This window comes from Camelina sativa, chromosome 14 (assembly GCF_000633955.1).
Source record: "Camelina sativa cultivar DH55 chromosome 14, Cs, whole genome shotgun sequence".
Classification (NCBI taxonomy): domain Eukaryota; kingdom Viridiplantae; phylum Streptophyta; class Magnoliopsida; order Brassicales; family Brassicaceae; genus Camelina; species Camelina sativa.
Window position 1 is genome coordinate 990,155 of NC_025698.1, and position 18,695 is coordinate 1,008,849.

Genomic DNA, 18,695 nt, shown 5'->3' on the forward strand with positions numbered 1-18,695 from the left:
AGAATTAGCTTTTCCATCATGCCAACTATTGCATGACCTGAATTCATTATCCTCATTTGCAAAACATATCTAAACAGCATTCGGAGCTCAGATGGGGACAATCTACACACACAAAAACTTTTTTAGAAAAACAAAAACAGTAACGTTGGAAATATATATTAAATTTAGAAATAATGCAGGACGTTCTTTACCTGTACGCTCCAAGAATTTCCACAATCTTCAAAGCATAAGAAAGAAATGGAGATGAACCGGCAAGAAAGGGGTAAATGATCTCCAACAAAAGTTCAACGCAACCTATTAAATTATAAGTCATGACAAGATAGAGATGGGTTAAGAGAGAATAAAAGGGAAAAACTAACAGCGATAGGGATCATAAAATTGATTAAAGAATAAACCCAAGAGGAGCAGTGAGGCATGGTTCTTACCAATTGATGTGAGGTTTTCCTGATTGAATGGACTGGCACGTGCAAGACTTTCCAGAAGTTTCAAAAGTTCTAGCTGCATTTTTGGACTAAAAAGCAACAATGAACGGATTAGAACTCTGACAGCACCTGGATTGTAAATTCTCTCCTTGTCAGGATTGAACTGGCCCGATGGGGTTGATACAATAAACGTTGCTTTTTCGCTCTCCGGTATAGTAGCAAGGGCTGTTGACTCTGATGTTAAAAATGGTGGAAGAACCACTTCAAGTGCAAGTTCTAACAATAGCTGTATAACCTGCCTTTCCAACTCAACACACAGCAATCCAGACTCCACCAAAAGTTCATAAAATGTCTGAGACGTTATAACAGCGTGCAGTTTCATCCTATTAACAGCGTTCTCACAGACTGCAGCTGTCATTAGGCGAAATAGATATTTAAACAATTTGATGTAAACCGTCAAATCAGACTCATCCATGTGCTCTCTTTTTCCTTGAAAAGTATGAAGGGTCGTCAATAAAAGAGAGAAACCAGTGGCTTCGCCGAAGACTCTTTGGGCAGAGCCATTGACACCAACAATACGCCATAGAGCACCCATTGTATCACATTTGGCATCATCATGAAGCTTGTATTGATGGCCAGAAATACCAGTGACCATTCCACTTTTCAACAAATCGACAACAGCTCCTAATTCGTCATGATGGACCTGGTTGGAGAGTAAGCAAGAAAATTAATTATGTTCCCCAATTACGCAAAGGAAATACCCGTACTGGCATTAATGTAACCTAACACATCTACTTTGCAATAAAACTGACTGTTGCATAGTTGATTCAAGAAAAAGAGGTTACCTGTTTAGAGTCTTCTGTGATTAGACATGATAAGATCCTCAAAACGCCTGTTCGATGGGCATCAGATATCAAGAAAGGAAGAATAATCGCCACGCCATTGGCCGCACGAAAAGATGCCTGATTAGCCTCAGCTTTCTTTAACAAAGCGATCATACAATCCCAACCAACAGTAATAGTGTTGTCAACTTCAAATACAGGTAACTTTCCTGACCCAGATTCCATCAACTTTGGTGACGAAATAATGGCATCTTTAGTATCTAAGTGCATTTTGAAGCTACCTGAGCTAGGCTTCCAATCAGAATGATTAGGCACTCCACTATACTGATCTGGACCCATAAGAAGCTTGTGCTGCTTTAAATCATCCTGTAAGACTTCCAAAACACCAACTTCACGTAAGACTTTCTTATATTGTTGATCAAAAGATATGAGCTTCACAAAGAAAGAAAGTATGGTGTGCTTCAACTGAGATGTAATTGGCTGTTGCAATAAGCAACAAAGTGACAACAATTCTTGCTCTGGAACACAATTCACAACTGTGACAGCATATTCCAGAATTTTGAGTATTATATCTTGCAGCGAGGAAGGAAAACCAGCCATGTTGAGGACAAGTAATGGAACGGTTCTTAATTCCTGACACAATCTGTAGTTTTCCACGTGGCTCGAGAATATCTTAAACATTCTATTCAATACTTCTGCCTGAAGATCCTTATTCTCTGCCTTCAGGAAGATATCTTGCAGCATTTGGACAGCTTCCAGGTCTTTAACTTTACCACTTCCCTGTTCCCATGTCTCGTCATATATGCTGTCAACAGATGAAGTTCGACTTCTGTTATGCCCAGTTGGCTTTGTTTGGGATGACCGTGAGGCCCTCCCTACAGATGGCTCAGCTGGACCAGTCTGAGCCAGGGTGACTAGAACATCAAGCAATCTTGACAACGATGGAGCAAAGTTTTGTGAAGAAATATCAGCATTTTCCCTACTGCTCGTATTTTCTCCATCAGGAACCACTTCAGAGCCATCTGAACCACTATCTTGATTCATAGATGAACGACTCGGATTTTTTGGCAAGGAAGATAGAATCAGGGCAAACTGAACAAGAAAGTGGTAACCGTGTGCATTACGTATGTCCTCCCTCAGCCTAACACCACCAGCCTCTACAAAGTCAAATTTGAAAAAGATTAGTAGCCATAATCAGAACAGCTTCCGCTTACATGTCCATATATAAACATGTGACTGCTGAATGTTCTACAATCACGTTGCATTTTCTTCATACGTACATAACATATATAGAGCTCTGTAGATCATATTTACCAGGTCTGTACGATAGTTCCACACATTCAAGTAACAAATCCACAATGCCCATAGTGTAGGCAGAGTCACCACAATTTGGATCAAAATCTTTGACAGCCATCAAGAGCACCTTAATCTGCACGAGAACTCAAAAAACCTCAATGGTTTGTTGCACTTATCACTTTGCAACACTAAGCTTCTGAAGAAAAAAAAATTATGCATACAACATGTAATTATCATCTGCTTTTATCCTGAAATCAACATAAGTTCCTGCTAACCAAGTTCTTTACCACCAAAAAAAATCTCACATAGTTTCAACATTAGAAAGAAAGAACAACCCCAAGGTCAGCTTATAAGCATGCATGATAATCAATATACTACACTCAAGCAGTCTGCATAGTTCACTGGCATACCAGATGGTGCTTGCGTATGTATCTTGCTGTGCTCCCATTGTCATTGACAAGTAGAAGTCCAAGGATCTGGAAGAGACACGAAAGGGTGTCAAATGAAACTATAAATTTCAGATTATTAAATCCAGTTTCAATCGTCTATCTAGAAAGCCGTTCACAAATAATTTCGGTCTAGCATGATACTCTAAAACAGATGTGCGAAAAATACCTGCATTGCATGTCTGTGAAGCTGTATGTTGTGAAGGGGAACTAGACCTTCTTTATATTGAGAGAAAACTGTAACGGAGCCATTGGCAACCATATTGAAAAGCGACTCAAGAGAGTCATCTTCGATCAAACTTTGAGCAGCAGAAGGATTGCTTGCTAATGCTTTCATGATATGGACAACACTACCCTCCACCTATAAGAATGAAGGGACACAAAGTATTTATTAAACTGATCAAGGATTTGTGTAGTATAAATTTGGTTGTCAATATCCAGCTCAAAACAATGTCGAAAAACATATATAGTATTATTAAGATTTGGAATGAAACTATTGAAACAGAACCTCAAGTCGTCTAGTATGTAGAACTCTGAATCCAGCATCTTTTTCCGCTGATACCTCTTCCAAATCAGCAGTTATTTTACTTTTACCTAATTCATTATATGCTAGAAGTGCACTGAGAACGTGTATTAGACAAGAGAATATCCCAGAATCCAGTAGTGATTGTTTGTCGATAGGCTGAAAAGAAAACATAAGAGGTTGCGTTAAGGAGGCAACACAATATATAAGGCATAAAACCATAAAAGAGTAAGCATCATGGACGACGAGAAATAGAGCTTTGCAATCTTCGATGGAGTGTGTAAACTGGAAGACATGTTAAAGTCAAAAAAGTACCCCAGATACAAGTACTTCAACAGCTGTTAAGAGGTTTGCACCAGGACTAAATCCCTCCTGTAGGAAGAAATCATGGATTAAAAAATAGAGAAGAGAGGGTGACATGTCAAGATGCACAATATTCAGAAAGAAAAGGCGAACCTTGGTGACATCTGAAAAGAACTTTAATACTTTCTCTACATCCAGTGACCTTGTCTTGCTACCGATCTTCAACTTTTCAATATCTGTCACAAATGCTCTCCCAATGACAAAAGAGAATATATGTGTTTCTACTAACCTGCAATTAAAATTAATCTCTCAATATTGGTGATTATACCATATCTGACCTACAAAAATAGAATATGAGGTACGGAAGAAGACTCGCTAGACAGGGAAAGAACATACAGGTTGAGAAACATATAAAAATTCACATCATGAGAAGACTGGGAGACACTCGGAAACAACAAACCCTACTTCAACGTATATCCAACCAAAAAGGGGAAAAGACTAGAAACAGCTTACATAGTAACTAACTGATCTACATTTGCGTGCCGCTTCACTAATCTACAAAATGTATCCACGGTCAGATTCAAGGAGGCCTCCTTCTCCTGCATGACATATGGACGATTAGCACTGATAAATTGCAGGTCTTTTGTATGCCCATCCAATATAGAAAATACAAGAAGAGATTCCGCGAAAATGACTAAAGCGTATACAAGAGTATGGATTATCAAAGTAAGAACCTTTTCAGAGCTTGATGAACGGAACTCTTCCCATAATCTCTTGAAGTCCAGTTCCAACTCATGGTTATCCCTGCTTTTTGAGAGGAGTAGAGAGAGGATCAACAATTGTTTTACACCAACAGAGATCAGTCAACAGAATTACAGAATCCAATACCAAAGTGTAGCAGCTGACAGCTTCTCAGACTATATATTTGCGTTTCAATTAAACATGTAAAACAAAATGAGTTTACATGAAAGAAGCAGCAGCCTTTATCAATCAGTCTTCCAAAACATCCTATCACAAATAACTAGAACCACAGATGTTGCAATAAAGCAATCTAAAAGAGACTTAGTTGAAATTGATCACTTATAAAGCAACCTAAAAGAGAAACAAACAATGGAAACTCTGGTCCCCAAACACACAGAAAAGCAAAGTCAGGAAACTATAACTAGCAACAATCGGATTAAAAAACCACAACCTAGATTCAAGCAAAACGAGAAGAGAAGAGTGTACCTCGAAGGAGAAGAGTTGAAGACATATTGAGAAGAGGAGGAGGGGTTGTAAGTGGAAGAAGGAGGAGAGGAAGAAGACGGCGGAGTAGTTAGGTTAACGGCGAAGGGGTCGGCGTCAGAGGATTGAGCTAATCCAACCTTCTCCTTGATGTCCTTAAGCAATGTTGCCCATTTCATCGTTGTCCTTTTCGAATCCCAGAAACTTTCATCCGACGACCTCACCAGACCAGACCCTGACTCGGTCACGAAAACACGACCCACCCAGATCCGAGTCGTCGATCAGAATTACAACAACAACCCCAAAAAAAAATGCGATCAAACCAAAACTCTCATCACCGTTCTCACCAGAAGAAAACAAAAAGCAAAAACAATCCTTAAAATGAGGAGAGTTCGAATTAAAGAAACAAAGAAGAACCCAAACAAACAAACAAACCAAAAAAAAAAACTCTTTTTTTTAAAAGATCAAATTGAGCTGATACAATGCATCAAATTAGGGTTTCGTAGCAAGAAGAAAGATCTAAGATCCAAAATTTTCAAATCGTGAACTTTTTTTTTTAACCCCTAGAGCCCTCCACAAACACTTCAAAAATCCTTTTTTTTTTCCTCCACGAGAATGAACAAAAACCNCCGCGCCTTGTTTCTCGCTCAAGTCGTCGTCTCACTTTCTCTCTCTAAAAAACACGATATTGTCCAGTTTTGTTACTTTATAAGCCCTCGTATTTTTGATTTTTTATTATTTTGCACCCACTTTTAATATTTCGTTCACTATTTTGACCCCCCCCAAAAATAGTCTTGCGTTGCAACTACCAACTAAATTCTGTAGACCAAAGAAATGGCGCAGACAAATGTGATACAAGAATTATAAACTACGCACACTTGAACACGTTTGACATTTCATTCGTGAAAGTAACAAAGGTTGACTCGTTCTTTTCTATCTTTTTATATATATAATATAATTGTATGACTATATGTCTATATATATATACAAAATTACAAATTGTCAAAATAAAGATGTTTAGATATATACATTAGGATATTTTTCAAAACAGAGTTAAACAACTCTTTATGGACTACAATAAGTCTTAACTCATCTTTTAAAGTTAACTTTTATCCTTTTACTTTATCCCAAAAGTGTTAATCAATTTTCTTTCAAATACCTTTTTATATATGTCTAAGATTTGAAAATCTGGACCATGGATTAACTTATTGATCAGACATTATATTTTTATTTTGGTAGTATCAGAAAATGAACCTCAAAAATGGGTGTGGATTAAAAAAAAAAATAATGAGACCTGAATCATAAATAATGAGAAAGAGAAGGACTAATGAGTGGTCAAAGACCAATATAGTCTACTAACTCAATCGGAAGTAGAGCCTACGAGGATGCTACGTGCTCGTATAGGCCTTTCTGAGCGATTGCGAGACGTGATCCCCTCTTTGTAAGATTAAACAAACGCTCTGGGACCAAAAAATAATAATACACTAATTGTTAAATTTCAAAAGAAAAATCAATACAGACCTGAAAAATCAATGTTAGAACATGTAGCCAATACTAAAGCAACATATCTAAGACATTTAAACATGCTTCATATTTCATGTCAATATTACAAGAAAACTAAGGGAAAATATATCACTGTTGTTGGTTAGGTCGTGGAGAGCAATGTTTTGAATAGACAACTATCTAACTTGGAAATTTTCAAAATTAAAAAGAGTATTTAATTTGATCTAGTTTAATTTGCTCTATATAAGTGTGTATTTGCAGCTATTATATTATACTAGTTCAAATATAAACGAAACGTAGATATATAACGTATGACATCGATCGAGAGAAAATTGTGGGTTTAGGTATTTAAAAACATACATTAGTGTAGAAGTCACCTATGTATATTATTAAACGAACAATAAATACTAGCAGTGGTGTGGTAAATACAGTAGTCATCAAACAAAAGTAGAAAATTTGGTGACAAAGAAACCATATATTTGCAGAAAACAAAGATATATAGAACTTGGTCAAACATTTGTGAAAATTATCTGATCTCTCTATTTTTCATGTTGCGTCGAAAACAATTTTTCCAACAATGATTAATAGATTTTCATGTTTCTGATTCCAGCAATATACAAGGAAAATTGTGTGTGGCGATACTAGCAGGAAAAAAAATAACAACGGCCGACAAAAAGCAGACAAAATATTGGTCGGAAAATTAATATATAATTACCTCGCTGGTGTAAACTCTCTCGAGTTACGACTAAAATTCAAATACAAGTAACAGCATCGGACATGTGAGGTTAAAAGCCCAAATGATCACTTCCTTTATTTTGTTAAAACCTAGTTTATCAAATTAGGCCCACAAAAGCTCTAAATGTAATGGGACGGTAACACAAGTGTTTGATGAACTAGCAGGTTAAATAATCAATTTTTCATGATTTGGTAGGTTAATAGCATGATGTCAAAATTGTAAAATTTTAACTGATCATTTACTATTCTAAAAGCTGTTTGGTGTATCACAAATATACAATAGTGTTAATATTGGGCATATATATTTAAACACATGTCATGATCAATTTCACAATTATAAAAGATAAGGTGTCACACTAATTGATGTGAAACGCGTCCAAATATATAACAAAATACATCACAAATTGCATATGCTAAGTAAGATATATAATATCACACACCTCATATATAGACAGAAAGTAAATTTTAATGGTAATTAAAATATACATTTTGTTAACAAGCTCTCAGAGCAAATTGAATTTGCCAAATTCCAACACAACGTCGAAGCAATAATGGAGGATCTTGTTATTGTCTTGATAGGATAGCCCTCTTCAGTTTGGCTGTTATTAGTGGTACGATATCTTGTTGCATCTGTCTGCAGGAGGATGAGAAGAAGCGAACAGTCACTGTCACCACTACTAGCGATGACGCGAGAAGAAGTAAAGACGGTGGCTTCATGATTTAGTAGCGGCTATCTCCTCCGGGGATCACTGCGGTCAATGTCGTCATGTCTCCTCCGGTAATCACGGCGGTGGTTGTGGTGGACATGGCGGAGGATGCGGAGGTTAACGATTCTTCTGCTTTAGTTGTTAGGCCCTTCGTAATTTTGTTAATAGTACCATCGGCTAAACCTCGTTAAAGAAAAATATAAATTTCGATTTGCTCGACTGGGATTATTACTATTATTGGTTATTGAAAACGCTACAAAATATATTACATACTTACTCTACCTACCTCTTCCATATCCATTAAAAATTTGCAGTTTCTTGAGTATTCATGAAAATAAATAAAAGTTACGTTGTCAATTGATTATTAAAAGTTAGACGTAATCGCTCTGGTGGAGAAATGCATATACGGTGGAATGGTTAACTAGATCACCGAATGACTCCATAAGAGGAATAAAGTGTTATCGAGGATGCTTCCTCGTTGTTGAGGAGAGTTTGATTCAACAGATGGATGATGATCAAACAAAAACTCATCAGAAACGCGTCAATCATAATTGTGAAATAATACAGAAGAAAAAAACTGTATCACGTACGAAACTTCTTTTTGGACTATATATATGGAGAACTCAGAATTTTGTTCTTGCAGTGTAAATCAGAGATAATAATACGAATCACTAACTTAAGGACCCTTTGGAGCCTATAGAAAATCAAGAGGAGATATATGTAAATATGTATCTCTCTATATATATCTATCTATCTAATTAAGGGAATTAGGTTAACTATATAAACCATATGTGTATTACTACTGATATATTGCAAGTTGCAACCCTAAAAACTCTCATCTTAACTTAAAGAGCCATCTAGAGACTTTTAGAGCCTCTTTCACACGGTTAAGAAAACTTTAACGTCTCATCATCGTACGCCACGTGTCAAAACCTGGTGCCTTCAAGAACGTTCGCCTTTACTCTTTTCTTCTCTTTAACTGCTTTTATAACTTCTAAACTCCTAATTTTTTCTCAGCCTCGAAATCTCAAAATTTCTCGGGAAAAAAAACGTTACGATCGAACCAAAAAGGAAAAACAAATTCCGAAACGTGTTAATTCCTAGATCATCGTGTTCTTCCCGGTTCCTTCCAGGATTCGAATATTCCCGCGTTCGTTTGATCAAGAATCCATTGTTTCGATTACACTTTTACAGAATGCATAAGTGGAATCTTCCTTACCGGAAAGATGACGTGGAGACCGGCGCTAGTGGCGGTGAGAGAACTCTTTATCCGACGATGCTCGAGAGCCCTGAACTCCGATGGGGTTTCATCCGTAAGGTATATTCCATAATCGTTTTCCAGCTTTTAGCAACCATCGCCGTCGCCGCCACGGTGGTTTTCGTCCGTCCGATTGCCGTGTTCTTCGCCACCACTAGTGCCGGTCTTGCTCTCTGGATTGTCCTAATCATCACACCTCTTTTAGGTAACCAAAGAATCAAAAAAAATCTAAATTCAATTCGATGTTTTTTTATATTTTATTTTAGGGTTTTGGTTTAATTTGTTATTGTTCTGTTTGGTTGCAGTAATGTGTCCTCTGTACTATTACCACCAGAAACATCCGGTGAATTACTTGCTTCTAGGGATCTTCACGGTGACTTTGGCTTTCGCCGTGGGATTAACGTGTGCTTTCACCAGTGGTAAGACTTTCCTTGTGACACACTCTACTTCTCCTCCGTATTCCTTTCTTGTCTTTCAAGCGACTTATATTAGTTGCTTTAAACCACACCACACGCTTCTATAATAGCCTGTATCTCCAACACATATGGGCTGGTTTTGACTTTCCTCATACTCAATAATTGGTTCACTGATAGCTTAATGTTTCCATAGAAACCATTGATTTGTCTTTATACTACATTGGATAAACCCCTTAGTAGTAAAACAGTGTATATAGTTTCAAAATTCAATTTATTCATTAAATTTTGGAACTTTGTTGCTGGAACAGGAAAAGTGATTCTTGAAGCAGCGATTTTAACGACAGTAGTGGTGCTTTCCTTAACCTTGTACACCTTTTGGGCGGCGAAGAAAGGATATGACTTCAATTTCCTCGGTCCATTCTTATTTGGTGCTCTCATCGTTCTCATGGTCTTTGCCCTTATTCAGGTAAAGCAAAAACACTTCTTTTCTCTTACGTTGGCTTCTTTAAGTTTTAACATTGGAATGCTGCAAGAACTGAAAACTCAGCCTGATCTTGGGTTTTTTTGGTTATGTTTTTTTATTTTGTGCAGATATTCTTTCCGCTGGGTCGGCTCTCAGTGATGATCTATGGTTGTTTGGCTGCGATAATATTCTGTGGGTACATAGTTTACGACACAGACAATCTCATCAAACTTTACAGTTACGATGAGTACATCTGGGCTGCGGTTTCGCTCTACTTGGATATTATCAACCTCTTCTTGGCTCTCCTTACCATTTTCAGAGCTGCCGAATGAAGCGTCTATACTCTTCTTTTTAAGTCTCGATCAGTGTTATTATCATGTCCTTAGAATATGTAAATCTTTGATATTATTTGTTAACACGACTCCTCTTTTTTCAGTATTCTCACGGCAAGGTAACCTGTTTTAGTAATGGATTAGTATTGGAACTTGCGCGTAAAGACCATATTCTGTTGTTTTAACACAACACAGCTATGTCTGCATCTGAAACGCAGACGCAGAACAAACTTCTTAATCATTTCCAACAAACAAATTTCTTTCAAACTCTACAAAAACGCAAAAAGAGATATTAGCAGAAGTGTTTCTCTTTCCACATCAAACTTCAATTCGATTCCATTCACATGAATATTATATTATTTAGATTACTTGAAACAACAGTTCTAACAATCACGGAGATGGAGGCGGCTGCACGCACCCACAAAGTATCCTGTTTTTCATTCTTTTTCGTCGCTCACCTCTCACTCCACTGTAGATATAGTCCCGAAGAAGAATCCTCGTTTTGCTATCCGATATCTTTGCTTTTGCTCGATTCTCTCTATCTCCTTCCAATTTCAGTAATAGAAACTGTAATCTCTGTATCTCCAACTGTAACCTACCAATCTTCTCTGATCCTCTTCTCGCCTGTTCTGATATCCTCTTCCTTCTGCTACTCTCATTCTCATCAAGATCCATTGATGATTTACTTCCATCTGATCTCTCAAATCCGTTTTGGACTTTCGTCACCAACTTCCTGTTGATGCTTAAAAGTTTCTCTAATGCTTCTTCAGCATCATTGATATGTCCCTTGATCGTGTCATACTCGTTTTCTTTTCCTTTCTCGCCTTTCTCCTCTGTCTCCACTTTGCTTTTTAAATCTTCAACAGCAACATGAAGATTTGCGAGCTTCTGTAAATCTGAACCAAGTCTCTCGAGAACTTTCCTCTTGTTTGCTTCTTTGTTTGGATCTGTGAATCTATCAGAGACCTCTAGTTTGTCCACAACCAATGACTCCTCAGACAACGATTTACCTTTCTGAGGATTATGTGGCTTTACCTCTAAACTGTGCTCATCTTCTACCTTCAAAATGTCTCTCTTACTTATCCCATATGATGAGCAATCAGAAACCTGATCAAGAACGATATCTTTTGTGATCATCTCGCTTTCCTCGAAATAGATGTCGCGGTTCTGCTTCCGTAGGTTTCCACTTCTCCTTCTGCTTCTTCGGGCAGAAGAAGACTTCAATTCTTCCATTGCAAGCTTTTTGGTTACTGACTCCTCAATAGCTTTGATTCTCAAACGCATTTCTTGCAACTCTAAGAATTTATCGTTGTTATCCAATGTTGAAGCAGTGTCCTGGTAAGAGATACCCACAAAAGATTGGTTACTTTCCGGCAAGAAAAAGTTGAAATTAACTGAGCAAGATTACTTAGACCAAGGGTAAAGCTATCTAAAACTTCATAAAGGTCACCTAACAAGTATATGATTATTAGAAGCAAATTCGTGCTAAGAAAACTTACGGTGGCTAGTTCATTCTCGAATTCGTGAGGCATGGCATGTTTTTCCAGGGATTCTATGCTTTCCTTCAACAGGAAGATAGCTTGGGCGTATTTGCACATAAAATCGTTCTGTTCTTTGTTCGCATCCTCTAAGTTTTTCACTCTTCCTTTAAGCTGGTCAATCTCCATGTCTTTTAACGTGCTTCTGCTTTCAAGGTTCATACAGGCTTCAGCCAGCTCATGGTTCAACCCTTTAAGCAATGTTTCATGAACAGCTGAAATCTGCAAATCTCCAAACAATGTTGCAGATTGAGACTCCCATTTTTCAATCTCATTCCTTTCTGAAGAAAGCTCCTGGTTTAGCTTTTCCTTCTCCACTTTGATTTCTTCGAGCTCCATGAGTTTATTCATCAAATCAGCTTCCAATTTCAGATTAGCTTCATTGGAAAGACTATTCTTCTTCACCTGCTCATCGTAATCTCCACGAAGTTTCAAGACCTGTATATCTTTTTCTTCTTCTATCGCTTTAGCATCCTTGTATCTACATTCTAGACCCTCCACTGCCTTGGATAACTCAGATTTTTCGTTTTGCACAATAGATATCATCACCATTGCTTCTAAAAGCTCTTTCTCCTTTTGACCCAACTGATCCTTCACACTAGCAATTTCATGTTCCAACTGATCATTGGCTGATCTGGCAGAGAGAAGTTCGGCATCCGATTTCTCTAGCAAACCTTCAAGCTGCAAGTTTTCAATTTCTGCAGATTTTAACTTATCACCAACGTCCATTACCTCTTCCTCGAGCTTATGCTTAACAAAACTGAGTCTGTCCAGATCCTCGTTTAGTTTCACCGCTCCTGCAAGTTTTTCCAAAACGACATCCTCCAAAACAAGAATGAGATTGCTTTGATAGATAGTTTCAGAAAGAAGCAAAGAGATATCCTCTTCTAGTTTATGTTTCTCCTCCTCCAACCGCAATGTTGAATTTTTCAAGTATCTTTTCTCGTCTAGAGTCTTGTAATTCTCTCCCTGCAAAATTGTGTAGTCATCTCGAAATTGCAACAATTGCTTGTGCAAACTCTCAATTTCCACCTTCAAGACTTCTTCTCTGTTGACTCCTTGATTAACTTTTGTGCTCAATTCTCTGTTGGTAAAGATCAGTTTCTGCGTCTCATCCCGCGAAAATGAGAGCTGCTGACACTGAGATTTTAGTTCTTCCTCAAGGATTTTCTTCTTTGTTTCAATACCTACAGCTTCTGATTTAAGTTGCCGAAGAAACTCAACAAGGACGAGGTTCTCAATGGCAGAGTGCTGGTTTTCATCCCGAATCTTCAAAAGCATAGTTTGCATGTCATCAAGTCTTTCCAAAATGTCACGCATATGTTTCTCGTCTCGCGAGTTCTCGTCACCGGAATCTATACCTGGAATTATTTCAAGCTTCATCAATACCTGGTAGATCCCCGTTCTCAGTATTTTAATGCAGTTAATCGAGGAGTCAATCTGCACTTGTTTCCCAATATTTTCCTCCTCTAGTTCGGAGACTAGCTTCTCTAACAGTTTAGAAGCCTCTTTAAGATTCTGATTCTCAGCAATCAGAGAGGAACTCTTCTCAAGCCACTCCTGCAAACATTTATGCAGAACGATAATCTCAATGTGAGCATCATGAGCTCGATCCAGCTCCATTTGATATTCTCTCTCCCGGCATTGATTTTCATCTTGAAGGTGACGGATCTTTGATTCCATGCCATTCATCCGACTCTCGGAGAACTCCACAAAACTAGTATACTCACGGTCTTTGCCATCTAAAGACACCCCTAACTCTTCAATTTTCTGAAGGGATAACTCTCTCTCGGTCACTAATTCCAGAACTTTCACTTTTAAATCTGCCTGTACTTTCTCCAGATCTTCAATTCTTTTTCTCATAATATCCATTTCAGAGAGTAAGCTTTCTCGTTCACTAGTTAAACTGGACTTGTCGTCATTCAGCAGGTGGCATGAGTCTTCCAGGCTTTTCAATTTTGACTTGAGTTCTTCAAGTTCTTCATTGGCCTTAGTGAGAGAATTATCCAGTAACCTGTTTTCCTCGGAGAGTTTCTTGCTGTTTTCTGTAGCACTCTGCAGACGGGTAATCAACATGTCCTTCTCAGAATGAAGGCCTGACTTCTCTTCTGCGAGTGACATACAAACTTCCTCCAATGTCTTTAGCTTTCCTCTAATTGTTTCCAGCTCAGAATTCAAATCAGAAATGGAGTTCTCCAGAAGAAAGTTTTTCTGAACAAGTTTATCCATCATTTCTAACTTCTCAAGCAAGGCCGTCTTTTCGATACTTTCTTTTTCATTAATTTCTTTTAACTTTGAGTTCTCCTCCTGCAACTCCTTGACAGAAGACCCAAAGCCTTCTGGATGTAAACCAACCAGCTCCACCTGTTCTACAATGGACTGGTGTTTCGTCCCTATCTGACTTAATTCCTCTTTAAGACAGTATATTTCTTGCTGTAAAGCATTTCTCTGGTCCACTCTCAGTTCAACTTCTGCTTCAAGTTTCTGTATTGTCTCCCTTAGCCTTGAGACCTCTTCCTGCAAACTTTTAATTGATGCAGCCGAGGAAAGATTGAGCTCACTGAGACTTTTGTTCTCGTCTTTGGCTTCCTGGACTTCCTCCTGTAAACCATGGTTACGGGCCTCCATATCTTTCAGGATTTGAGACCTGCTTTGCAGTTCCAATGCCAAAGTGCTTAGCTCCTCCTGAGACTGAGAGTGCAATTGTTGCAGGGTTTGAAAGGCGGTCTCAGCTTCCATGAAACGCAAGTGTTCTTCTTGTACAGAAGTCCACAATCTTCCCATCTCTTTCTGCTTCTCCGTGAGCTCATTACTTTGACTCCCCAGTTTCTCCAATAAACCATCCAGCTCAGAATGCAGATTTTGATTTGATCTCTCAAGCACAACACATTTTTCCTCTGCAAATTTCAACTTAGCAACTCCATCCTCTATTTCACGGCTAAGCCTTTGAGTTTCTTCTTGAGCATGAAACAGCTTAAGCTTTAAATCTGCAATTGTGTCCAGGCACTGTTGGTACTGGAGTTCATAAGCTTCGTTTTCTTCAATTAATTTGGAAATCTTACGCTTCAAGCTGTCAACTTCACCCTCAGCATTTTCAACCCGCTGATTGGTTGAACTTGCATCTTCCTCAGCCTTGTGCAACCTCTCCTCCAGGTTAGATATGGTCTCCAAGCATTGTTGATATTGAACAAGAGCAGCTTCCTTTTCAGTTTCGGATCTAACAAGGCTATGCTTCAATGCTAGAGTTTCAGATTCGGCTCTGGTGGCTCGCTCATCTACTTCTCCAGCCTCCTTCTGCGCTAGAGAAATGCGATGCTCCAAATCAGCTATGTTTTGCAGACATTTCTGATACTGAAGAAGGGTGGTCCCCTTTTCAACCTCTACTTTGCTGAGGGATTCTCTGAGCGTTTCAACCTCAGCTTCGGCTCTTGTGGCTCGTTCGATAAGCCCCTTAGAGTCCTCTTGTGCACGAGATACCTCAGACTCCAAATTAGACAGTCTCTCCAAATTCTGATCAAACTGGGCTAAGCTAGCTTCCTTTTCAGCCTGCACTTTAGAAAGAGCATCTTTTAAAGCAACAATTTCAGCCTCAGCTTTGCTGGCGCGTTCAGATTCTGAAAGAACCTTAGCATTTATTTCTTTTCCATCAACATCATTGAAATTCAATCCTTTCCTTGCCTTTCCAGTTTTAAAACCTTTCCCGTTACTCACAGACTGAGGGTCTTCCATGAAGGCTATATTGCGCTTTACTGTACTCATATGAGAGAAAGAGTTCCCGAAAGCACCTTTCCGCAAATCATCGGGGTAAACAGGAGCTCGGATAGGTGGATAATTCTCAGGGGTTTGTGGATCAAACTCATCGATGGAAGAGCCAAGAGGTGACTCCTCACCAAACATCATGGGATCTTGGTTTGGGAAAGCTTCTGCCATAGTCTGCTGAGCATGACGAATAACACCGGTTGCGTGATCGTATCTTTCAGCTAATGCACGATATGCTCTATAAAACTCCTCAACCAATTTCATAAGTTCAGGCCGCTTTTTGTAATACATTTCTGCTCGCCTAGCAAAGGAGTCTGCATCTTCTTCAATAACCTTAATCATTTGCTTGACTTTACTATCCATATCTACAATAGAAACATGTGATCAGTAAATCGCAGACAAAAGAAATTTGTGGTTTGGTACATCATATAATAAAAAGAAAGAAACGATCCTCTTCCCCTGGGGCACGTTAAAACAAGAAAGTCAAATATACCTGTGAGATTCTCCTGAAGCCATTTGGAGTTCTTGGGGCTAATGTGACTATCCCACCACCAAGAATAGCGTTTAGAGTTACCATTCACAACAGCAGTCATTTTCCCCAGCAAAGTTACCAAAGAACAAGTGGATAATTAAATCACTCTAGAACCAGGATATGAAGTCACTCTCAATGCCCAAGTAGACCAGGATACTTCGTCCTCTGTAAAATTTCCTAAAACTAGAGAAGAAGAAAAATGTAAAAATGGCAACAAGGGTTAGTTAAGCTTCCACAATAATGAAACAAGTGTATTGATCAATCAATCATATAAAAAAAAAAAAAAAAGACAAATACAGAAGAAAACAATAGAAACGAATTACCAAGTCAATGAAGACCACAATCGAGACAAAAAAAAAAAAAAAAAATTAAATTCACTGGCCAAATCAAATCGGTAGTCTTCAGATACACATCAAACAATTCGTTACAGATGAAATTTGTTTTGAATCAGCATAAAAAAGACGGTTTTGTATGCTCTCGAGAAACGAGGAAATGAATTAAGACGATCACACACACACACCCAGAATCATAAGGGCAAGTGAAACCACATGATCTTACACAAATCAGCGATTACAGTAACGCACTTAATTAGCTGAAACTGAAATTAGCTATGAGAAGTAAAGCAATCTAGCTACCCAAGCGAATCTAACAGTACTGTAAAAGCAAAGAGATTGTGAGCCTTACCGGACCAAACCAAAAAAATAATACTTATACAAGAGAGATCTTCGGATCAGCTTTTCCGCTTTCACTTCTTCTTCTTCTTCTTCTTCTTCTTCGCCTTCTCATCTCATCATCTTCTTCCTCTAGATCTCTTTTTCTCTCTCTTTCAGGCGTTTCAGAAGAGCTCTGGTTTCTACTTTTTACGTTGTGAAGAAGGAATTTTGGTTTAGGTAAGGTGGACTTTGAGAGAGAGAGAGAGAGAGAGAAAAGCTATGTAATGACGAAGTTACCCTCAAGTACAGTTCTCAAAAATGTTTTTGGTACATTATTTTAGTGCACTGTTGCGTGACTTTGCCTCCTTGGGATCGCCTTCCCTGCCACCATGGATCGGCTATTAAATATTTAAAAATTAAAACTAATGCGACTTTCATGTCCAAAACTCCAAATATAAATGATTTTTATCCCAATGTATATTATTAAAATCTTGACCATCTCGTGTGATTTTTTAGATTTTTAGTAGTGTATTTGATTTCTTTATTCATGTCTTATGCCCATGAGAAAAATAAGAGATTCGATCTGAATCTGATACTTCCCATTTCCCCCATTTAAAATAATATTATGAATAGTAATATTTTATATCAATTCTGCAGTTATTTTTTCTATATTTAAATTATTATTATTTGTTTGTCAATGTATTAATTTTTTCTTCAAGAAGGTTCAAAGTAAGATGGACTTTTTAACAACAAAGAAAAAAAAAAGTAAGATGGATTTATTTTGCTGAACCTTTTCCTTTTATTTCATTTATTTGAAATATCGATCATAATTGTATTGTCAGTATGTTCAAAAACTAAAACGATTTTAAGATTTTTTATTGAAAATAATCCTCTATATATATTAATAGATAAGCAGTCTAAAAAAAATTAATCTATCATGTTTATATAGTTCATGTGCCTTATTAATAAATGCTCTTACATCTTATTATTATTTATATATATATATATATAAGACAAGATTCTTTTATGTTAGTTTATAAAAATGAAAGATTTAAACAACAATTAAAATCTAGAAATATAATTAATTATTAATTTCATAACATATTTAATTATTAGAAATAAATTACATTTCACAAATAATAATAAAACTAATTTATTTATTACCACTTTTATACATTGTTTTCATTGCATTTTTAAACTTATCATTTGTTTAAATTAAATTAATTAGTCTAAAAAATATTGCTTTATCTATTTAATAGTATAGTGATGAAAACAATAATGTGAAACACAAAATATGTGAATTTAATTTTTAGAAACACCAAAAACATCAAAACTTTCTACACCACTTTAATTTTTTTTTCAAATTTAAATATTTCACATATTAAACATATTTTACATAAAATAAAAGAAAATTTGAATAAAAAAATAAGCTTTATTTATATATTTTATTTTACACAAATAAATCTTAAATTTCAATATAATTTTACTCATAATAATTTATTTAAATCGATTTATCCAACAAATTACAGGAGTATTTCATACAGTATTCCAATACGAAATAATGGTAGGGGACGCTGACAAGAGATAAGTGACAAAGACAGGATGTCTTGGACGGTGAGGTCTCGGTCCACTTTCGTCATCCTTTGTTCTTTGTCCACGTTGGATTTTTTAGATTCGACCTATTGCGATCTTGCGTGTCCAACTTTTTCAATCATCTAAAGTTGCTATTACAGTTTGTTGAGT

The 18,695-nt window shown here is 37.2% G+C and overlaps 2 protein-coding genes across 2 annotated transcripts; one reads left to right on the top strand and one right to left on the bottom strand.

Moving 5' to 3' along the window:
• Nucleotides 8,981-10,576, top strand: LOC104738803 (BI1-like protein). Its single transcript, XM_010459014.2, has 4 exons — nt 8,981-9,464; nt 9,565-9,678; nt 9,984-10,141; nt 10,267-10,576. The coding sequence occupies exons 1-4, from the start codon at nt 9,197-9,199 to the stop codon at nt 10,468-10,470; spliced, it is 744 nt and encodes a 247-aa protein (XP_010457316.1). The 5' UTR covers nt 8,981-9,196; the 3' UTR covers nt 10,471-10,576.
• On the bottom strand, nt 10,667-17,206 carry LOC104738804 (protein NETWORKED 1D). Its single transcript, XM_010459015.2, has 4 exons — nt 16,984-17,206; nt 16,261-16,482; nt 11,970-16,132; nt 10,667-11,805 (listed from the first exon to the last, which is right to left on the bottom strand). Exons 2-4 carry the CDS (start codon nt 16,358-16,360, stop codon nt 10,861-10,863), a joined length of 5,208 nt encoding a protein of 1,735 aa, XP_010457317.1. The 5' UTR covers nt 16,361-16,482; nt 16,984-17,206; the 3' UTR covers nt 10,667-10,860.